This window comes from Oncorhynchus nerka, unplaced genomic scaffold (assembly GCF_034236695.1).
Source record: "Oncorhynchus nerka isolate Pitt River unplaced genomic scaffold, Oner_Uvic_2.0 unplaced_scaffold_654, whole genome shotgun sequence".
In the NCBI taxonomy this organism is placed as follows: Eukaryota; Metazoa; Chordata; class Actinopteri; order Salmoniformes; family Salmonidae; genus Oncorhynchus; species Oncorhynchus nerka.
In genome coordinates this window covers 389,087-413,953 of record NW_027040479.1, presented here as the reverse complement: position 1 = coordinate 413,953, position 24,867 = coordinate 389,087, and the positions used below count along the sequence as shown (strand labels likewise).

Below are 24,867 nucleotides of genomic sequence, written 5' to 3'. Positions count from 1 at the left end.
CTAACCCTAACTCCTAACCCCTAACCCTTAACTCCTAACCCTAACCCCTAACCCTAACTCCTAACCACTAACCCCTAACCCTAACCCCTAACCCTAACCCTAACCCTAACCCTAACCCTAACCCCTAACCCCTAACCCTTTAATGAATGATCTATTCTCTCCTCTCTAAATCTCTACTCTTCTCTCTTAAAAGATTCAGACTATACAGGTCTTAAATAGTACGGTATATTTAGGACTATGTGTTAGTATTTATATTCATTCTGTGTTGGTGCTACTTAATAACTAGCTAATAACTCGCTAACTCACAGCCAGTCCTTCGCAGAGGGCAGAGAGGGAATATCACTGACTGTAATGTTCCTAAATGGTGAGACTGTGGAGATCTAGTTACACTGGGAGACAAGCCCACGCAATTAAAAATAAATGAGCAAATAAAATCAATGCAGATCGCTTCCACTGTGGTGACAAAGGACTCAACAGAGGACAACACAGGTCTACGTCCTAATTAGGATAAATAATTAGGCATAGGAAAAGGAGGGGCAGGAATCCAATAACGGAACCAAGTGAACTTTAAAGTTGACTTTGCAATAAAATAGAAATGGCATCACTCTTGAACCTCTTGATCCTTCTATCTGGCCAAAGTTGACAAAGATCTTTGACTTCCTGTGAATCCATCAGAAGTTCTCTCCAAGAGGTAGCCAAGACTCTTAACTCGAAGCAGGACTGTCTTGGTAATAGTGTAGGAGCCTGTCCTCACATGTAGGGATATTTTTATCAAGGTATTATCTGAGAGGAATACAGTGGGGCAAAAAAGTATTTAGTCAGCCACCAATTGTGCAAGTTCTCCCACTTAAAAAGATGAGACAGGCCTGTAATTTTCATCATAGGTATACTTCAACTATGACAGACAAAATGAGGGGGAAAAAATCCAGAAAATCACATTGTAGGATTTTTTATTAATTTATTTGCAAATTATGGTGGATAATAAGTATTTGGTCACCTACAAACAAGCAAGATTTCTGGCTCTCACAGACCTGTAACTTCTTCTTTAAGAGGCTCCTCTGTCCTCCACTCGTTACCTGTATTGATGGCACCTGTTTGAAGTTGTTATCAGTATAAAAGACACCTGTCCACAACCTCAAAGAGTCACACTCCAAACTCCACTATGGCCAAGACCAAATAGCTGTCAAAGGACACCAGAAACCAAATTGTAGACCTGCACCAGGCTGGGAAGACTGAATCTGCAATAGGTAAGCAGCTTGGTATGAAGAAATCAACTGTGGGAGCAATTAGGAAATGGAAGACATACAAGCCCACTGATAATCTCCCTCGATCTAGGGCTCCATGCAAGATCTCACCTAGTGAATGACCTGCAGAGAGCATAAGCATTCAGAACCTTTGCTATGAGACTTGCAATTGAGCTCAGGTGCATCCTGTTTCCATTGATCATCCTTTAGATTGGAGTCCATCTGTAGTACATTTAGTTGATTGGACATGATTTGGAAAGGCACACACCTGTCTATACAAGGTCCCACAGTTGACAGTGCATGTCAGAGCAAAAACCAAACCATGAGGTCGAAGGAATTGCCTGTAGAGCTCCGAGACAGGATCGTGTCGAGGCACAAATCTGGGGAAGGGTACCAAAACATTTCCGCAACTTTGAAGGTCCCCAAGAACACAGTGGTCTCCATCATTCTTAAATGGGAGAAGTTTGAAACCACTAAGACTCGTCCTAGAGCTGGCCCCCCAGCCAAACTGAGCAATCGGGGGAGAAGGGCCTTGGTCAGGGAGGAGAACAAGAACCCAAGGGTCACTCTGACAGGGCTCCAGAGTTCCTCTGTGGAGATGGGAGAGCCTTATCAGAAGGGCCAGGTCAGGGAGGAGACCAAGAACCTGATGGTCACTCTGACAGAGCTCCTCTGTGGAGATGAGAGAACCTTCCAGAAGGACAACCATCTCTTCAGCACTCCACCAATCAGACCTTTATGGTAGAGTGGCCAGATGGAAGCCACTCCTCAGTAAAAGCACATGACAGCACGCTTGGAGTTTGCCAAAAGGCACCTAAAGGACACTCAGACCACGACAAACAAGATTATTTGGTCTGATGAAACCAAGATTGAACTCTTTGGCCTGAATGCCAAGCGTCATGTCTGGAGGAAACCTGGTACCATCCCTATGGTGAAGCATGGTGGTGGCAGCATCATGCTGAGAGGATGTTTTTCAGCGGCAGGGACTGGGAGACTAGTAAGGAAAGAGAAGGGAAGAGATTAATGGAGCAAAGTACAGGGAGATCCTTGATGAAAACCTCAGACTGGGGGCGAAGGTTCACCTTCCATCAGGACAACGACCCTAAGCACACAGCCAAGTGGATGCAGGAGTGGCTTCGGGACAAGTCTCTGAATGTCCTTGAGTGGCCCAGCCAGGACTGGAACCTGATTGCAACATCTCTAGAGAGACCTGAGAATAGCTGTGCAGCGACGCTCCCCATCCAACCTGACAGAGCTTGAGAGGATCTGCAGAGAAGAATGGGAGAAACTCACCAAATACAGGTGTACCAAGCTTCTAGCGTCATACCCAAGACTCAAGGCTGTAATCGCTGCCAAAAGTACTGAGTAAAGGGTCTGAATACTTATGTAATTGTCATATTTCAGTGTTAAAAAAAATTACATTTGCACACTTTTCTACATTATGGGTATTGTGATGTCACTATGGGGTATTGTGATGTCATTATGGGGTATTGTGATGTCACTATGGGGTATTGTGATACACTGACCTAGCTATATACACACCTAGCTATATAGACACCTAGCTACAATACACTGACCTAGCTATATACACACCTAGCTATATAGACACCTAGCTACAATACACACCTAGCTACAATACACACCCAGCTATAGACACACCTAGTTACAATACACTGACCTAGCTACAATACACACCCAGCTATATACACACCTAGTTACAATATACTGACCTAGCTACAATACACAACTAGCTACAATACACACCCAGCTATATACACACCTAGTTACAATACACTGACCTAGCTACAATACACAACTAGCTACAATACACACCCAGCTATATACACACCTAGATACAATACACACCTAGCTACAATACACACCTAGCTATATACACACCTAGCTACAATACACACCTAGCTATATACACACCTAGATATATACACACCTAGATACAATACACACCTAGCTACAATACACACCTAGCTACAATACACACCTAGCTACAATACACACCTAGCTACAATACACACCTAGATACAATACACACCTAGCTACAATACACACCTAGCTATATACGCACCTAGCTACAATACACACCTAGCTATATACACACCTAGCTACAATACACACCTAGTTACAATACACACCTAGCTACAATACACACCTAGCTGCAATACACTGACCTAGCTATATACACACCTAGCTACAATACACTGACCTAGCTACAATACACACCTAGCTGCAATACACTGACCTAGCTACAATACACACCTAGTTACAATACACTGACCCAGCTATATACACACCTAGCTATATAGACACCTAGCTATATAAACACCCAGCTATATACACACCTAGCTATATAGACACCTAGCTATATAAACACCCAGCTATATACACACCTAGCTACAATACACTGACCTAGCTATATACACACCTAGATACAATACACTGACCTAGCTATATACACGCCTAGATACAATACACTGACCTAGCTATATACACACCTAGATACAATACACTGACCTAGCTATATACACACCTATATACAATACACACCCAGCTATATACACACCCAGCTATATACACACCTAGCTATATACACACCTAGCTATATAAACACCCAGCTATATACACACCTAGCTACAATACACTGACCTAGCTATATACACACCTAGATACAATACACTGACCTAGCTATATACACGCCTAGATACAATACACTGACCTAGCTATATACACACCTAGATACAATACACTGACCTAGCTATATACACACCTATATACAATACACACCCAGCTATATACACACCCAGCTATATACACACCTAGCTATATACACACCTAGCTATATACACACCTAGCTATATACACACTGATACAATACACTGACCTAGCTATATACACACTGATACAATACACTGACCTAGCTATATACACACCTAGCTAAAATACACACCCAGCTATATACACACCTAGCTACAATACACACTCAGCTATATACACACCTAGCTACAATACACTGACCTAGCTATATACACACCCAGCTATATACACACTGATACAATACACACCTAGCTACAATACACACCTAGATACAATACACTGACCTAGCTATATACACACCCAGCTATATACACACCTATATACAATACACTGACCTGGCTATATACACACCTAGCTACAATACACTGACCTAGCTATATACACACCTATATACAATACACACCCAGCTATATACACACCCAGCTATATACACACCTAGCTATATACACACCTAGCTATATACACACCTAGATACAATACACTGACCTAGCTATATACACACCTAGATACAAAGTTCAAGGGGGCCGAATACTTTCGCAAGGCACTGTATATAAACACCTAGATACAATACACTGACCTAGCTACAATACACAACTAGCTACAATACACACCCAGCTATATACACACCTAGTTACAATACACTGACCTAGCTACAATACACACCCAGCTATATACACACCTAGTTACAATACACTGACCTAGCTACAATACACACCTAGTTACAATACACTGACCTAGCAACAATACACGACTAGCAACAATACACACCCAGCTATATACACACCTAGCTACAATACACAACTAGCTACAATACACACCCAGCTATATCCACACCTAGTTACAATACACTGACCTAGCTATATACACACCTAGCTACAATACACTGACCTAGCTATATACACACCTAGCTACAATTCCGCGCTTCGGTCTCCTTCGGTCTGCAGGTTGTATAACTTTTTCATTACATTTCATTATAGTACAACGGTCTGATTTGTCTAATCTTAGCAATTTCTTCTTAGCTAGCTACATAGCCGTCGTTGTATCAAAGATAATTGCGTAATTATCGTATTTCGTCGTCCTCCTATCTGCCCAACACGTTCACCGTCTACCGTAGCACTGTAGTAACTATCACACTCAACTGAACGACTTGATTAGTGTAGTGTTAGCTAGCTACATAGTTGTCTTTGCTGTCTTCGTATCCAAGATAATTGTGTAGTTTAGAGCGTGGAGTCTTAGAGTGATAATTGCGTTATTATCGTATTTCGTCGTCCTCCTATCTGGCTAGCAGCTAGCCAGCTAGCATACGTTCACCGGCTACCGTAGCACTGTAGTAACTATCACACTCAACTGAACGACTTGATTAGTGTAGTATTAGCTAGCTACATAGTTGTCTTTGCTGTCTTCGTATCCAAGATAATTGTGTAGTTTAGAGTGTGTAGTCTTAGAGTGATTATCTTAATTACCGAGGTTAGCTAGCCAGCTATTTTGTCGTCCTTAACGTAGGAGACACTCCTAGCTAGCCAACAGCCAGCCAACGTCTACTGAATAGAACTTTCGCATTCCGGTCGCATTCCGCTTCGCTCCACAGGTAGTATCACATTTTCATTTCATTTCATTACAGTCCCAACGGTGTGATTTGTTTGATCGTAGCTAGCTACATAGCTAGCTACATAGCCGTCTTTGTTTCAAAGATAATTGTGTAGTCTAGAGCGATTTTCTAGGTTAGCTAGCCAGCTATTGTCGTTCTCCTAACGCAACGTAACGTAACCAACACTGCTAGCTAGCCAGCTAGCCCCCGAATAGCAGCATTGTAGAAACTTCACACTCAACGGAACGACTTGATTAGGGTAGTGTCAACAACGCAGCTAGCCTACCTCAGCAGTACTGTATCATTTTAATCATTTTAGTCAATTAGATTCTTGCTACGTAAGCTTAACTTTCTGAACATTCGAGACGTGTAGTCCACTTGTCATTCCAATCTCCTCTGCATTAGCGTAGCCTCTTCTCTAGCCTGTCAACTATGTGTCTGTCTATCCCTGTTCTCTCCTCTCTGCACAGACCATACAAACGCTCCACACCGCATGGCCGCGGCCACCCTAATCTGGTGGTCCCAGCGCGCACGACCCACGTGGAGTTCCAGGTCTCCGGTAGCCTCTGGAACTGCAGATCTGCGGCCAACAAGGCAGAGTTCATCTCAGCCTATGCCTCCCTCCAGTCCCTCGACTTCTTGGCACTGACGGAAACATGGATCACCACAGACAACACCGCTACTCCTACTGCTCTCTCTTCGTCCGCCCACGTGCTCTCGCACACCCCGAGAGTTTCTGGTCAGCGGGGTGGTGGCACCGGGATCCTCATCTCTCCCAAGTGGTCATTCTCTCTTTCTCCCCTTACCCATCTGTCTATCGCCTCCTTTGAATTCCATGCTGTCACAGTTACCAGCCCTTTCAAGCTTAACATCCTTATCATTTATCGCCCTCCAGGTTCCCTCGGAGAGTTCATCAATGAGCTTGATGCCTTGATAAGCTCCTTTCCTGAGGACGGCTCACCTCTCACAGTTCTGGGCGACTTTAACCTCCCCACGTCTACCTTTGACTCATTCCTCTCTGCCTCCTTCTTTCCACTCCTCTCCTCTTTTGACCTCACCCTCTCACCTTCCCCCTACTCACAAGGCAGGCAATACGCTCGACCTCATCTTTACTAGATGCTGTTCTTCCACTAACCTCATTGCAACTCCCCTCCAAGTCTCCGACCACTACCTTGTATCCTTTTCCCTCTCGCTCTCATCCAACACTTCCCACACTGCCCCTACTCGGATGGTATCTCGCCGTCCCAACCTTCGCTCTCTCTCCCTCGCTACTCTCTCCTCTTCCATCCTATCATCTCTTCCCTCTGCTCAAACCTTCTCCAACCTATCTCCTGATTCTGCCTCCTCAACCCTCCTCTCCTCCCTTTCTGCATCCTTTGACTCTCTATGTCCCCTATCCTCCAGGCCGGCTCGGTCCTCCCCTCCCGCTCCGTGGCTCGACGACTCATTGCGAGCTCACAGAACAGGGCTCCGGGCAGCCGAGCGGAAATGGAGGAAAACTCGCCTCCCTGCGGACCTGGCATCCTTTCACTCCCTCCTCTCTACATTTTCCTCCTCTGTCTCTGCTGCTAAAGCCACTTTCTACCACTCTAAATTCCAAGCATCTGCCTCTAACCCTAGGAAGCTCTTTGCCACCTTCTCCTCCCTCTTGAATCCTCCTCCCCCTCCCCCCTCCTTCCTCTCTGCAGATGACTTCGTCAACCATTTTGAAAAGAAGGTCGACGACATCCGATCCTCGTTTGCTAAGTCAAACGACACCGCTGGTTCTGCTCACACTGCCCTACCCTGTGCTCTGACCTCTTTCTCCCCTCTCTCTCCAGATGACATCTCGCGTCTTGTGACGGCCGGCCGCCCAACAACCTGCCCGCTTGACCCTATCCCCTCCTCTCTTCTCCAGACCATCTCCGGTGACCTTCTGCCTTACCTCACCTCGCTCATCAACTCATCCCTGACCGCTGGCTACGTCCCTTCCGTATTCAAGAGAGCGAGAGTTGCACCCCTTCTGAAAAAACCTACACTCGATCCCTCCGATGTCAACAACTACAGACCAGTATCCCTTCTTTCTTTTCTCTCCAAAACTCTTGAACGTGCCGTCCTTGGCCAGCTCTCCCGCTATCTCTCTCAGAATGACCTTCTTGATCCAAATCAGTCAGGTTTCAAGACTAGTCATTCAACTGAGACTGCTCTTCTCTGTATCACGGAGGCACTCCGCACTGCTAAAGCTAACTCTCTCTCCTCTGCTCTCATCCTTCTAGACCTATCGGCTGCCTTCGATACTGTGAACCATCAGATCCTCCTCTCCACCCTCTCCGAGTTGGGCATCTCCGGCGCGGCCCATGCTTGGATTGCGTCCTACCTGACAGGTCGCTCCTACCAGGTGGCGTGGCGAGAATCTGTCTCCTCACCACGCGCTCTCACCACTGGTGTCCCCCAGGGCTCTGTTCTAGGCCCTCTCCTATTCTCGCTATACACCAAGTCACTTGGCTCTGTCATAACCTCACATGGTCTCTCCTATCATTGCTATGCAGACGACACACAATTAATCTTCTCCTTTCCCCCCTCTGATGACCAGGTGGCGAATCGCATCTCTGCATGTCTGGCAGACATATCAGTGTGGATGACGGATCACCACCTCAAGCTGAACCTCGGCAAGACGGAGCTGCTCTTCCTCCCGGGGAAGGACTGCCCGTTCCATGATCTCGCCATCACGGTTGACAACTCCATCGTGTCCTCCTCCGAGAGCGCTAAGAACCTTGGCGTGATCCTGGACAACACCCTGTCGTTCTCAACTAACATCAAGGCGGTGGCCCGTTCCTGTAGGTTCATGCTCTACAACATCCGCAGAGTACGACCGCAGCCCGTCTGGTGTTCAACCTTCCCAAGTTCTCTCACGTCACCCCGCTCCTCCGCTCTCTCCACTGGCTTCCAGTTGAAGCTCGCATCCGCTACAAGACCATGGTGCTTGCCTACGGAGCTGTGAGGGGAACGGCACCTCAGTACCTCCAGGCTCTGATCAGGCCCTACACCCAAACAAGGGCACTGCGTTCATCCACCACTGGCCTGCAAAATTACTTAAATGTAAATGTAAATGTACAATACACAACTAGCTACAATACACACCCAGCTATATACACACCTAGTTACAATACACTGACCTAGCTACAATACACACCCAGCTATATACACACCTAGTTACAATACACTGACCTAGCTACAATACACACATAGTTACAATACACTGACCTAGCTATATACACACATAGTTACAATACACTGACCTAGCTACAATACACGACTAGAAACAATACACACCCAGCTATATACACACCTAGCTACAATACACAACTAGCTACAATACACACCCAGCTATATCCACACCTAGTTACAATACACTGACCTAGCTATATACACACCTAGCTACAATACACTGACCTAGCTATATACACACCTAGCTACAATACACAACTAGCTACAATACGCACCCAGCTATATACACACCTAGTTACAATACACTGACCTAGCTACAATACACACCCAGCTATATACACATCTAGTTACAATACACTGACCTAGCTATATACACACCCAGCTATATACACACCTAGTTACAATACACTGACCTAGCTACAATACACACATAGTTACAATACACTGACCTAGCTATATACACACATAGTTACAATACACTGACCTAGCTACAATACACGACTAGCAACAATACACACCAAGCTATATCCACACCTAGTTACAATACACTGACCTAGCTATATACACACCTATATACACACCTAGCTACAATAAATTCCATATCTCACTCACTCCACTGTGTTCTGACTGCTCTCTCTACACACTGATACAATACACTGACCTAGCTATATACACACCTAGCTACAATTCACTGACCTAGCTATATACACACCTAGCTATATACACACCTAGCTACAATACACTGACCTAGCTATATACACACCTAGCTACAATATACTGACCTAGCTATATACACACCTAGCTACAATACACTGACCTAGCTATATACACAACTAGCTACAATACACTGACCTAGCTATATACACACCTAGCTACAATACACTGACCTAGCTATATACACACCTAGCTACAATACACTCACCTAGCTACAATACACAACTAGCTACAATACACACCCAGCTATATCCACACCTAGTTACAATACACTGACCTAGCTACAATACACAACTAGCTACAATACACACCCAGCTATATCCACACCTAGTTACAATACACTGACCTAGCTACAATACACAACTAGCTACAATACACACCCAGCTATATCCACACCTAGTTACAATACACTGACACAGCTATATACACACTGATACAATACACTGACCTAGCTATATACACACACCTAGCTACAATACACACCTAGCTACAATACACACCCAGCTATATACACACCTAGCTATATACACACCTAGCTACAATACACTGACCTAGCTATATACACACCTAGCTACAATACACTGACCTAACTATATACACACCTAGCTATATACACACCTAGCTACAATACACACCTAGCTACAATACACTGACCTAGCTATATACACACCTAGCTATATACACACCTAGCTACAATACACTGACCTAGCTATATACACACCTAGCTACAATACACTGACCTAGCTACAATACACACCCAACTATATACACACCTAGATACAATACACTGACCTAGCTATATACACACCCAGCTACAATACACTGACCTAGCTATATACACACCTAGATACAATATACTGACCTAGCTATATACACGCCTAGATACAATACACACCCAGCTATATACACACCTAGATACAATACACTGACCTAGCTACAATACACACCTAGATACAATACACTGACCTAGCTATATACACACCTAGATACAATACACTGACCTAGCTACAATACACAACTAGCTACAATACACTGACCTAGCTATATACACACCTAGATACAATACACACCTAGCTACAATACACTGACCTAACTATATACACACCTAGATACAATACACTGACCTAACTATATACACACCTAGATACAATACACTGACCTAGCTATATACACACCTAGCTACAATACACTGACCTAGCTACAATACACTGACCTAACTATATACACACCTAGATACAATACACTGACCTAGCTATATACACACCTAGCTACAATAAACTCCATATCTCACTCACTCCACTGTGTTCTGACTGCTCTCTCTACACACACGTCTCCAATGCACAAACAGACTCCCCGTTAAGCCCACAGAAATACATGTCTGTAAAAACATATCTAACTGCCGAGACCCACAAGGGGATTCACAAGCCACGTTCCCTGGTTTTTATCGTCAATTCAAAATGGACTGGTTGATTGAAGTTGGGAAATATCCAACGACTGGAGCCTCCGTTTTTTTTAAATAATTGCGTTCAGTCTATTTCCTGCTGAGACCTACTTTTAGACCTGCTAGTGCCTTTTAGAATTGGTTAGCCTAGGGTTCGGTTATAACCACTCTAAACATCTGTTCCACGCTGAAAATATGCACAAACATTAGTTTTGTTAAAAGACAAAGTAGCGTATTTTCATCAGGATGGTGTTTTGTTTACACTCCCACTTTTAGACAAAGTCAGGCTCCCGTGAGCACAGCTACAGTTTAATCTGCAGAGGGGATAAGTCAGGGTCACACAGAGGGTTTCTGGGTAGTCAGAGGGTTTCTCTGGGTAGTCAGAAGGTTTCTGGGTAGTCAGAGGGTTTCTCTGGGTAGTCAGAGGGTTTCTGGGTAGTCAGAGGGTTTCTCTGGGTAGTCAGAGGGTTTCTGGGTAGTCAGAGGGTTTCTCTGGGTAGTCAGAGGGTTTCTCTGGGTAGTCAGAGGGTTTCTGGGTAGTCAGAGGGTTTCTCTGGGTAGTCAGAGGGTTTCTGGGTAGTCAGAGGGTTTCTGGGTAGTCAGAGGGTTTCTGGGTAGTCAGAGGGTTTCTCTGGGTAGTCAGAGGGTTTCTGGGTAGTCAGAGGGTTACTGGGTAGTCAGAGGGTTTCTGGGTAGTCAGAGGGTTTCTGGGTAGTCAGAGGGTTTCTCTGGGTAGTCAGAGGGTTTCTGGGTAGTCAGAGGGTTTCTCTGGGTAGTCAGAGGGTTTCTGGGTAGTCAGAGGGTTTCTGGGTAGTCAGAGGGTTTCTCTGGGTAGTCAGAGGGTTTCTGGGTAGTCAGAGGGTTACTGGGTAGTCAGAGGGTTTCTGGGTAGTCAGAGGGTTTCTGGGTAGTCAGAGTGTTTCTCTGGGTAGTCAGAGGGTTTCTGGGTAGTCAGAGGGTTTCTGGGTAGTCAGAGGGTTTCTGGGTAGTCTTAAACAAATCTACTTGGAAACAAACGTACCCACCTCACACGAGTGGTTATGGGCTTCACAAAGAGAAGACCCCCTACCTGTATGTCAGATACAGAGTTGAAATATATTTTCAGTTTATACACGCCACATCACAGAAGACTGACATGACATAAAGCCGGGTTGACATCGAAAACAGCGGATTTTCAGCAGGTTTTTTGAAGTAATGATTATTCATTATGAAAGGATGAAAAATACGAGTTAACATTCCACCCGCGAGGCCATCGAGGTCGTTTGACTGCAGGAAAGGCCTGCGTACATCAACATGTGTTCGGTAGAGCAGTCAGGACTATGGTTGTGACAGAAAGGTTGGTCCCTATTGGTCCCCCAGTGACCAGTGACATCATAATCACATTTAAATCACAGTGGTTAAACTCTCAGAGGTCAAAGGCGGGCTTAATCTCCTAGGCAACCAGGGATGGGGGGGGAAACTAAATCAAATCAAATCAAATGTATTTATATAGCCCTTCGTACATCAGCTGATATCTCAAAGTGCTGTACAGAAACCCCAGCCTAAAAACCCCCAAACAGCAAGCAATGCAGGTGTAGAAGCACGGTGGCTAGGAAAAACTCCCTAGATACATAAATACCATAAAGATCAATATACCAAAATTAACTACAAAATAAACAACAAAATAATTGTAATTTTTGTTGTCATTTATTCAATTAAAATAGTTGTATTTTGTATTTTCATGTGCAAGTAACATTCTCAGTTAAATATTACTGTGATATCTTGCTGTTTATTTAGTGAGTCACTCTGGATAACAGCGTCTGTCTGCTACATGTGAAAATGAACATACCAAAAATGACCTGCAAAGCACACTGGGTATTATTATGGGAGAGATCATTAGAATAATACTCAGCATGTTTAATTTAGCTCTCGTCACACCACAGTGCCATCAGAATCCGGGTTCGTCCAATCAGCATGTTAATTTAGCTCACGTCACACCACAGTGCCATCAGAATCCGGGTTCGTCCAATCAGCATGTTAATTTAGCTCACATCACCAATCAATATCCGTCCGATTTCTGATAACAATAAAAGGGTGAAATGGGGGCCACACAATGTAAAAAAACGCTTTTTAAAAAAAAGGTATAGAAATGTATTTTGGAAATATAAATTATAGCTCTCGAAAGCATCTTGTTACAAAATACATTGGAATGTAGATCAGCCCAGTGTAATAGAATATAAACCTGGGGTTTATAAAATACTCAGAATTAACTTAAATACATATTTAATCATGTCACAGAAATACTGGCCATCTCTGTACACAACAACACATCCCAAATTACACCCTATTCTCTACATAGCGCACTGCTTTTGACCAGAGTCGTATGGGCCCTACATGGGGAACAGGGTGCTATTTGGGATACAGATAGTGGTTTAGAGTTTGGGACCGTTTACGGCTCAGAACCAACGCCTCTCAGTCTCTCTCTCTCTCAGTCTCTCTCTCTCTCTCTCTCTCTCTCTCTCTCTCTCTCAGTCTCTCTCTCTCTCTCTCTCTCTGTCTCTCTCCCTCTCTCTCTGTCTCTCTCCCTCTCTCTCTCTCTCAGTCTCTCTCTCTCTCTCAGTCTCTCTCTCTCTCTCAGTCTCTCTCTCTCTCTCAGTCTCTCTCTCTCTCTCTGTCTCTCTGTCTCTCTCTCTCTCAGTCTCTCTCTGTCTCTCTGTCTCTCTGTCTCTCTGTCTCTCTGTCTCTCTGTCTCTCAGTCTCTCAGTCTCTCTCTCTGTCTCTGTCTCTCTCTGTCTCTGTCTCTCTCTCTCTCTCAGTCTCTCTCTCTCTCTCTCTCTCTCTCTCTCTCTCTCTCTCTCTCTCTCTCTCTCTCTCTCTGTCTCTCTGTCTCTCTGTCTCTCTGTCTCTCTGTCTCTCTGTCTCTCAGTCTCTCTCTCTGTCTCTGTCTCTCTCTCTGTCTCTCTCTCTCTCTCTCTCTCAGTCTCTCTCTCTCTCTCTCTCTGTCTCTCTCTCTCTCTGTCTCTGTCTCTGTCTCTCTCTCTCGCTGTCTCTCTCCCTCTCTCTGTCTCAGTCTCTCTCTCTCTCTGTCTCTCTCTCTCTCTGTCTCTCTGTCTCTGTCTCTGTCTCAGTCTCTCTCTCTAATAAACATTCTGTTGAAATAACTTTAGCATTTCATTTCAGTTCCATACCGTTATTATTCTGACTGAAATATTCTGACTGATAAATGTTCTTATCAAGTCCAATTTGTAAAAAGACTGAGAGATACAGAAAAGTCCAATTTGTAAAAAGAGAGCGAAATAAGGCCAAAATGTGGAGAACAGAGAATGACTCTCAGGAGTGATGTCTTTCTCTACAGACAGACGAGGATCAGAAAGAGACAAAGAGAAAGAGAAAGGAGAGACTTCTATTCATCTCACAAAAGGCCTCTGTCTCTCTGCTCAATGAGCACCAGTGGACTCACTGGGTATTTGACCTGCGAATCTTGTTCTCTCTCTCTCTCTCTGTCAGAGTCTTAAGAGATAAATATATGAACGTGATGGATGGATTCACATTTCTGTGGCCACACTTCAGTAGCATAAAACCCATTCTGAATATCTCAACAGTCATTTTTTTGTTTGTTTTTGTGATAAGCATATTTCATGTTAAACTTCATATCTGTGGAGAGTTAGTTTCCCCTTAGCGAGGGTGGAGAGTTAGTTTCCCCTTAGCGAGGGTGGAGAGTTAGTTTCCCCTTAGCGAGGGTGGAGAGTTAGTTTCCCCTTAGCGAGGGTGGAGAGTTAGTTTCCCCTTAGCGAGGGTGGAGAGTTAGTTTCCCCTTAGCGAGGGTGGAGAGTTAGTTCCCCCTTAGCGAGGGTGGAGAGTTAGTTTCCCCTTAGCGAGGGTGGAGAGTTAGTTCCCCCTTAGCGAGGGTGGAGAGTTAGTTTCCCCTTAGCGAGGGTGGAGAGTTAGTTTCCCCTTAGCGAGGGTGGAGAGTTAGTTTCCCCTTAGCGAGGGTGGAGAGTTAGTTCCCCCTTAGCGAGGGTGGAGAGTTAGTTTCCCCTTAGCGAGGGTGGAGAGTTCGTTTCCCCTTAGCGAGGGTGGAGAGTTAGTTTTAGAGATGAACTGTAAAGAAGTTAAAGTGGCTTTATTCGTATCCTAAAGGCCCAGCAGGCTGCTGAACAATCCAATGCTATTGACAGCGGCATTTTAAAGCATGAAGAGCCAAGCCTGCACGGCCTGCACGGTAAACGCACCACGTACAGAGAGAAAGCCAGACAGAGACGGAGGTTAACACCGTTACAAGCCTCCTGTCATAAGGGCTGTTTTAGGGACAACGAGAGTCACACAGCAGATCTATAAATATCTACAATGCAGAGAGAGAGAGAGAGAGAGCCAATCAGAGAGAGAAAGAGAGAGAGAGCCAATCAGAGAGAGAGAGAGAGAGAGAGAGAGAGAGAGAGAGAGAGACAGAGAGAGGGAGAGACAATCAGAGAGAGAGAGAGAGGGAGAGCCAATCAGATAGAGAGAGAGAGGGAGAGCCAATCAGAGAGAGAGAGAGAGAGAGAGAGAGAGAGCCAATCAGAGAGACTATGGCATCAGTTCTAATGCAACAAGCCTCCTGTCATAATGCAATGCAGAGAGAGAGAGAGAGAGGGAGAGACAATCAGAGAGAGAGAGAGAGAGAGGGAGAGACAATCAAAGAGACTATGGCATCAGTTCTAATGCAACCCATCGACCAACAACCTGTTATGCTTCCCGAGTCTCAAACGCCAGCCTATTCCTTCTGTAAGTGCCCTACTTTAGACCAGAGCCCACGTGTAAACAGGGTGTGTCAATATGTTAGGGAACAAGTGGGCCATTTGGGATGCAGAGGGTTTTGTCTTTCCAAAAAAAAGCAGATCAATATCAGTTGTGAAGCCTCTCACTGTATTGGCTAATGGAGAGCAGCCGTTGATAGAGAAGATGAATAGAAAAGGCCAAGAAACGTCACAATGGGACCCTTTTATGCAGCAGAGAGAGAGAACGCTCCCCCGGGGTTCCCTGTTCTAATTGAAACTGAACACTTCACTCCTTCTGAAACACAAACTATCTCTGTTATAACAGAGATAACTAAATTAAAAGCACACTCTTTATAGATGCCCAAGGCTCCGTTCTTCAAACAAGATTCATCACCCTGTTGCGACTGTAGTTCTCATATTAAATGTCTTGTATAACAGCCGTCGGCAGCCATACTGTTGGGTCTGTGTTGTGTTGGGTCTGTGTTGTGTCTGTGTTGGGTCTGTGTTGGGTTGGGTCTGTGTTGGGTCTGTGTTGTGTTGGGTCTGTGTTGGGTCTGTGTTGTGTTGGGTCTGTGTTGTGTTGGGTCTGTGTTGGGTCTGTGTTGTGTTGGGTCTGTGTTGTGTTGGGTCTGTGTTGGGTCTGTGTTGTGTTGGGTCTGTGTTGGGTCTGTGTTGTGTTGGGTCTGTGTTGGGTCTGTGTTGTGTTGGGTCTGTGCTGTGTTGGGTCTGTGTTGGGTCTGTGTTGTGTTGGGTCTGTGTTGGGTCTGTGTTGGGTCTGTGTTGGGTCTGTGTTGTGTTGGGTCTGTGTTGGGTCTGTGTTGGGTCTGTGTTGTGTTGGGTCTGTGTTGTGTTGGGTCTGTGTTGGGTCTGTGTTGGGTCTGTGTTGGGTCTGTGTTGTGTTGGGTCTGTGTTGGGTCTGTGTTGTGTTGGGTCTGTGTTGTGTTGGGTCTGTGTTGGGTCTGTGTTGTGTTGGGTCTGTGTTGGGTCTGTGTTGTGTTGGGTCTGTGTTGGGTCTGCGTCGTGTTGGGTCTGTGTTGTGTTGGGTCTGTGATGGGTCTGTGTTGTGTTGGGTCTGTGTTGTGTTGGGTCTGTGTTGTGTTGGGTCTGTGTTGGGTCTGTGTTGGGTCTGTGTTGTGTTGGGTCTGTGTTGGGTCTGTGTCGTGTTGGGTCTGTGTTGGGTCTGTGTTGTGTTGGGTCTGTGTTGTGTTGGGTCTGTGTTGGGTCTGTGTTGTGTTGGGTCTGTGTTGGGTCTGTGTTGGGTCTGTGTTGGGTCTGCGTCGTGTTGGGTCTGTGTTGTGTTGGGTCTGTGTTGTGTTGGGTCTGTGTTGGGTCTGTGTTGGGTCTGTGTTGGGTCTGTGTTGGGTCTGTGTTGGGTCTGTGTTGGGTCTGTGTTGTGTTGGGTATGTGTTGTGTTGGGTCTGTGTTGTGTTGGGTCTGTGTTGTGTTGGGTCTGTGTTGTGTTGGGTCTGTGTTGTGTCTGTGTTGTGTTGGGTCTGTGTTGTGTTGGGTCTGTGTTGTGTCTGTGCTGTGTTGGGTCTGTGTTGGGTCTGTGTTGTGTCTGTGTTGTGTTGGGTCTGTGTTGTGTTGGGTCTGTGTTGTGTTGGGTCTGTGTTGGGTCTGTGTTGGGTATGTGTTGTGTTGGGTCTGTGTTGTGTTGGGTCTGTGTTGGGTCTGTGTTGTGTCTGTGTTGTGTTGGGTCTGTGTTGGGTCTGTGTTGTGTTGGGTCTGTGTTGTGTTGGGTCTGTGTTGTGTTGGGTCTGTGTTGGGTATGTGTTGTGTTGGGTCTGTGTTGTGTTGGGTCTGTGTTGTGTTGGGTCTGTGTTGTGTTGGGTCTGTGTTGTGTTGGGTCTGTGTTGTGTTGGGTCTGTGTTGTGTTGGGTCTGTGTTGGGTCTGTGTTGTGTTGGGTCTGTGTTGTGTTGGGTCTGTGTTGTGTTGGGTCTGTGTTGTGTTGGGTCTGTGTTGTGTTGGGTCTGTGTTGTGTTGGGTCTGTGTTGTGTTGGGTCTGTGTTGGGTCTGTGTTGTGTTGGGTCTGTGTTGTGTTGGGTCTGTGTTGGGTCTGTGTTGGGTCTGTGTTGGGTCTGTGTTGGGTCTGTGCTGTGTTGGGTCTGTGTTGTGTCTGTGTTGTGTTGGGTCTGTGTTGTGTTGGGTCTGTGTTGGGTCTGTGTTGGGTCTGTGTTGGGTCTGTGTTGTGTTGGGTCTGTGTTGGGTCTGTGTTGGGTCTGTGTTGTGTTGGGTCTGTGTCGTGTTGGGTCTGTGTTGTGTTGGGTCTGTGTTGTGTTGGGTCTGTGTTGGGTCTGTGTTGGGTCTGTGTTGGGTCTGTGTTGTGTTGGGTCTGTGTTGGGTCTGTGCTCTGTTGGGTCTGTGTTGGGTCTGTGTTGTGTTGGGTCTGTGTTGTGTTGGGTCTGTGCTGTGTTGGGTCTGTGTTGGGTCTGTGTTGTGTTGGGTCTGTGTTGGGTCTGTGTTGTGTTGGGTCTGTGTTGGGTCTGTGCTGTGTTGGGTCTGTGTTGGGTCTGTGTTGTGTTGGGTCTGTGTTGGGTCTGTGTTGTGTTGGGTCTGTGTTGTGTTGGGTCTGTGTTGGGTCTGTGTTGTGTTGGGTCTGTGTTGGGTCTGTGTTGTGTTGGGTCTGTGTTGTGTTGGGTCTGTGTTGTGTTGGGTCTGTGTTGGGTCTGTGTTGGGTCTGTGTTGGGTCTGTGTTGGGTCTGTGTTGGGTCTGTGCTGTGTTGGGTCTGTGTTGGGTCTGTGTTGTGTTGGGTCTGTTCTGTATTGGGTCGTCTCCTGGTCGTCGAGACAACAGTTTTGTCAGACACAAGTACACACACATACATAGGCACAGGACTCAGAAGTGATGTATGCTGACCTCTGTTGAGACTCCTCTTTAAAATACACCCCACTGTTTTCAGATCCTGCTACAAGAGGGATCGTACCATCTGCCTCACAAATTAACCCATTTCCCCTACATAGTGCACTAACTTTGACCTGAATAGACCACTAAATAGAGAATAGGGTATCATTTTGTACGAAGAATATAGCTGCCTCCCCCAGTCCCCATTGCAGAGGAGGGCTTGGGAACAGCTCCTTACTGAAACATTACCCACCGTGCAGACCAGCATGGAACACCAAACAGAAGGGGTTTCCTTCCGACCAGCAGGGACCAGGGTTTAGTTAGCAGGCTCTAACAGCAGGGACCAGGGTTTAGTTATCAGGCTCTAACAGCAGGGACCAGGGTTTAGTTACCAGGCTCTAACAGCAGGGACCAGGGTTTAGTTACCAGGCTCTAACAGCAGGGTCCAGGGTTTAGTTACCAGGCTCTAACAGCAGGGACCAGGGTTTAGTTACCAGGCTCTAACAGCAGGGTTTAGTTATGAGGCTCTAACAGCAGGGACCAGGGTTTAGTTATCAGGCTCTAACAGCAGGGACCAGGGTTTAGTTATCAGGCTCTAACAGCAGGGACCAGGGTTTAGTTATCAGGCTCTAACAGCAGGGTTTAGTTACCAGGCTCTAACAGCAGGGACCAGGGTTTAGTTATCAGGCTCTAACAGCAGGGTTTAGTTACCAGGCTCTAACAGCAGGGACCAGGGTTTAGTTATCAGGCTCTAACAGCAGGGACCAGGGTTTAGTTACCAGGCTCTAACAGCAGGGACCAGGGTTTAGTTATCAGGCTCTAACAGCAGGGACCAGGGTTTAGTTACCAGGCTCTAACAGCAGGGACCAGGGTTTAGTTACCAGGCTCTAACAGCAGGGTCCAGGGTTTAGTTACCAGGCTCTAACAGCAGGGACCAGGGTTTAGTTACCAGGCTCTAACAGCAGGGTCCAGGGTTTAGTTACCAGGCTCTAACAGCAGGGACCAGGGTTTAGTTACCAGGCTCTAACAGCAGGGTTTAGTTATGAGGCTCTAACAGCAGGGACCAGGGTTTAGTTATCAGGCTCTAACAGCAGGGACCAGGGTTTAGTTATCAGGCTCTAACAGCAGGGACCAGGGTTTAGTTATCAGGCTCTAACAGCAGGGTTTAGTTACCAGGCTCTAACAGCAGGGACCAGGGTTTAGTTATCAGGCTCTAACAGCAGGGTTTAGTTACCAGGCTCTAACAGCAGGGACCAGGGTTTAGTTATCAGGCTCTAACAGCAGGGTTTAGTTACCAGGCTCTAACAGCAGGGACCAGGGTTTAGTTACCAGGCTCTAACAGCAGGGTTTAGTTACCAGGCTCTAACAGCAGGGACCAGGGTTTAGTTATCAGGCTCTAACAGCAGGGACCAGGGTTTAGTTATCAGGCTCTAACAGCAGGGACCAGGGTTTAGTTATCAGGCTCTAACAGCAGGGACCAGGGTTTAGTTATCAGGCTCTAACAGCAGGGACCAGGGTTTAGTTATCAGGCTCTAACAGCAGGGACCAGGTTTTAGTTATCAGGCTCTAACAGCAGGGACCAGGGTTTAGTTATCAGGCTCTAACAGCAGGGTTTAGTTACCAGGCTCTAACAGCAGGGACCAGGGTTTAGTTATCAGGCTCTAACAGCAGGGTTTAGTTACCAGGCTCTAACAGCAGGGACCAGGGTTTAGATACCAGGCTCTAACAGCAGGGTTTAGTTACCAGGCTCTAACAGCAGGGACCAGGGTTTAGTTATCAGGCTCTAACAGCAGGGACCAGGGTTTAGTTATCAGGCTCTAACAGCAGGGACCAGGGTTTAGTTACCAGGCTCTAACAGCAGGGACCAGGGTTTAGTTACCAGGCTCTAACAGCAGGGACCAGGTTTAGTTATCAGGCTCTAACAGCAGGGACCAGGGTTTAGTTATCAGGCTCTAACAGCAGGGACCAGGTTTAGTTACCAGGCTCTAACAGCAGGGACCAGGGTTTAGTTACCAGGCTCTAACAGCAGGGACCAGGGTTTAGTTATCAGGCTCTAACAGCAGGGACCAGGGTTTAGTTACCAGGCTCTAACAGCAGGGACCAGGGTTTAGTTATCAGGCTCTAACAGCAGGGACCAGGGTTTAGTTACCAGGCTCTAACAGCAGGGACCAGGGTTTAGTTACCAGGCTCTAACAGCAGGGACCAGGGTTTAGTTACCAGGCTCTAACAGCAGGGACCAGGGTTTAGTTACCAGGCTCTAACAGCAGGGACCAGGGTTTAGTTACCAGGCTCTAACAGCAGGGACCAGGGTTTAGTTACCAGGCTCTAACAGCAGGGTTTAGTTACCAGGCTCTAACAGCAGGGACCAGGGTTTAGTTATCAGGCTCTAACAGCAGGGACCAGGGTTTAGTTATCAGGCTCTAACAGCAGGGACCAGGGTTTAGTTATCAGGCTCTAACAGCAGGGACCAGGGTTTAGTTATCAGGCTCTAACAGCAGGGACCAGGGTTTAGTTATCAGGCTCTAACAGCAGGGTTTAGTTACCAGGCTCTAACAGCAGGGACCAGGGTTTAGTTACCAGGCTCTAACAGCAGGGACCAGGGTTTAGTTATCAGGCTCTAACAGCAGGGACCAGGGTTTAGTTACCAGGCTCTAACAGCAGGGACCAGGGTTTAGTTATGAGGCTCTAACAGCAGGGACCAGGGTTTAGTTATGAGGCTCTAACAGCAGGGTTTAGTTACCAGGCTCTAACAGCAGGGACCAGGGTTTAGTTATCAGGCTCTAACAGCAGGGTTTAGTTATCAGGCTCTAACAGCAGGGTTTAGTTACCAGGCTCTAACAGCAGGGACCAGGGTTTAGTTACCAGGCTCTAACAGCAGGGACCAGGGTTTAGTTATCAGGCTCTAACAGCAGGGACCAGGGTTTAGTTATGAGGCTCTAACAGCAGGGACCAGGGTTTAGTTACCAGGCTCTAACAGCAGGGTTTAGTTTGAAAGACACCACTCGCCCAGGCACAACAGACAGAACATAGTATAACATAGAACGATCTCACACACACACACACACACACACACACACACACACACACACACACACACACACACACACACACACACACAGAGAGAGAGAGCATGTGTTTTCTCACCTATGAAGAGGTTCCACTCAGGATCTAGGTCAGCCTGGTTAGCCAGACAGCCTCTCATTACATTATGGCAGTAATTATGACAGGGCTTCAGCCCAGGCAGGCCCCTGCAGTACGGACAGTACAGCATCTTAGTCAGGGCCCTGATGCAGGCGGGGGCCACATTCACCTTGGGGGAGAGAGAAACATGTTGGAGATTAAAATTACTTATGTTGCCTTGTCATGTCTACCAGGCTAGAGGGTCACCTCTCACACAGTATCTGGGTTAAGGACAGTACAGCATCTTAGTCAGGGCCCTGATGCAGGCGGGGGCCACATTCACCTTGGGGGAGAGAGAAACATGTTGGAGATTAAAATTACTTATGTTGCCTTGTCATGTCTACCAGGCTAGAGGGTCACCTCTCACACAGTATCTGGGTTAAGGAGAGTACCAGGCTAGAGGGTCACCTCTCACACAGTATCTGGGTTAAGGAGAGTACCAGGCTAGAGGGTCACCTCTCACACAGTATCTGGGTTAAGGATAGTACCAGGCTAGAGGGTCACTCTCACACAGTATCAGGGCCAGGAGGGTCACCTCTCACACAGTATCTGGGTTAAGGATAGTACCAGGCTAGAGGGTCACCTCTCACACAGTATCTGGGTTAAGGATAGTACCAGGCTAGAGGGTCACCTCTCACACAGTATCTGGGTTAAGGATAGTACCAGGCTAGAGGGTCACCTCTCACACAGTATCTGGGTTAAGGATAGTACCAGGCTAGAGGGTCACCTCTCACACAGTATCTGGGTTAAGGATAGTACCAGGCTAGAGGGTCACCTCTCACACAGTATCTGGGTTAAGGATAGTACCAGGCTAGAGGGTCACCTCTCACACAGTATCTGGGTTAAGGATAGTACCAGGCTAGAGGGTCACCTCTCACACAGTATCTGGGTTAAGGATAGTACCAGGCTAGAGGGTCACCTCTCACACAGTATCTGGGTTAAGGATAGTACCAGGCTAGAGGTCACCTCTCACACAGTATCTGGGTTAAGGATAGTACCAGGCTAGAGGGTCACCTCTCACACAGTATCTGGGTTAAGGATAGTACCAGGCTAGAGGGTCACCTCTCACACAGTATCTGGGTTAAGGATAGTACCAGGCTAGAGGGTCACCTCTCACACAGTATCTGGGTTAAGGATAGTACCAGGCTAGAGGGTCACCTCTCACACAGTATCTGGGTTAAGGATAGTACCAGGCTAGAGGGTCACCTCTCACACAGTATCTGGGTTAAGGATAGTACCAGGCTAGAGGGTCACCTCTCACACAGTATCTGGGTTAAGGATAGTACCAGGCTAGAGGGTCACCTCTCACACAGTATCTGGGTTAAGGATAGTACCAGGCTAGAGGGTCACCTCTCACACAGTATCTGGGTTAAGGATAGTACCAGGCTAGAGGGTCACCTCTCACACAGTATCTGGGTTAAGGATAGTACCAGGCTAGAGGGTCACCTCTCACACAGTATCTGGGTTAAGGATAGTACCAGGCTAGAGGGTCACCTCTCACACAGTATCTGGGTTAAGGATAGTACCAGGCTAGAGGGTCACCTCTCACACAGTATCTGGGTTAAGGATAGTACCAGGCTAGAGGGTCACCTCTCACACAGTATCTGGGTTAAGGATAGTACCAGGCTAGAGGGTCACCTCTCACACAGTATCTGGGTTAAGGATAGTACCAGGCTAGAGGGTCACCTCTCACACAGTATCTGGGTTAAGGATAGTACCAGGCTAGAGGGTCACCTCTCACACAGTATCTGGGTTAAGGATAGTACCAGGCTAGAGGGTCACCTCTCACACAGTATCTGGGTTAAGGATAGTACCAGGCTAGAGGGTCACCTCTCACACAGTATCTGGGTTAAGGATAGTACCAGGCTAGAGGGTCACCTCTCACACAGTATCTGGGTTAAGGATAGTACCAGGCTAGAGGGTCACCTCTCACACAGTATCTGGGTTAAGGATAGTACCAGGCTAGAGGGTCACCTCTCACACAGTATCTGGGTTAAGGATAGTACCAGGCTAGAGGGTCACCTCTCACACAGTATCTGGGTTAAGGATAGTACCAGGCTAGAGGGTCACCTCTCACACAGTATCTGGGTTAAGGAGAGTACCAGGCTAGAGGGTCACCTCTCACACAGTATCTGGGTTAAGGATAGTACCAGGCTAGAGGGTCACCTCTCACACAGTATCTGGGTTAAGGATAGTACCAGGCTAGAGGGTCACCTCTCACACAGTATCTGGGTTAAGGATAGTACCAGGCTAGAGGGTCACCTCTCACACAGTATCTGGGTTAAGGATAGTACCAGGCTAGAGGGTCACCTCTCACACAGTATCTGGGTTAAGGATAGTACTGAGGTCAGAGGGGAGAGGTAGTCATGGTGATGGGAAGACCAAGTTCTGGGAGATGGGCTGAAGGCTGAGGTCAGAGGGGAGAGGTAGTCATGGTGACGGAAGTTCAGGGCCTGGGAGATGGGCTGAAGGCTGAGGTCAGAGGGGAGAGGTCGTCATGGTGATGGGAAGTTCAAGGCCAGGGCGATGGGCTGAAGGCTGAGGTCAGAGGGGAGAGGTCGTCATGGTGATGGGAAGACCAGGTTCTGGGAGATGGGCTGAAGGCTGAGGTCAGAGGGGAGAGGTAGTCATGGTCATGGGAAGGCCCGGATTCTGGGAGATGGGCTGAAGTCTGAGGTCAGAGGGGAGAGGTCGTCATGGTGATGGGAAGACCAGGTTCTGGGAGATGGGCTAAAGACTGAGGTCAGAGGGGAGAGGTCGTCATGGTGATGGGAAGACCAGGTTCTGGGAGATGGGCTAAAGACTGAGGTCAGAGGGGAGAGGTAGTCATGGTGAAGGGAAGTTCAGGGCCTGGGAGATGGGCTGATGGGCTGAAGGCTGAGGTCAGAGGGGAGAGGTAGTCATGGTGATGGGAAGACCAGGGCCTGGGAGATGGGCTGATGGGGTTAAGGCTGAGGTCAGAGGGGAGAGGTAGTCATGGTGATGGGAAGAGAAGGATCTGTGTGTGATGGGTAATTTACAGGAAGCGTACAGAAACCTCAGGCCACGGTCTTGGGTTGTGATATGTCCCAAATGGCACCCGATT

At 47.0% G+C, this 24,867-nt stretch overlaps 1 protein-coding gene across 1 annotated transcript in view; it reads right to left on the bottom strand.

Annotated features, from left to right (window-relative positions):
* Positions 1-22,008: 22,008 nt before the first annotated feature.
* LOC135571238 (glypican-6-like) overlaps positions 22,009-24,867 on the bottom strand; it is a 235,144-nt gene continuing 232,285 nt past the window's right edge. The window contains exon 3 of the mRNA XM_065017022.1: positions 22,009-22,065. Within this exon, the coding sequence (XP_064873094.1) occupies positions 22,009-22,065 (57 nt within the window). The remainder of the gene's footprint in view (positions 22,066-24,867) is intronic.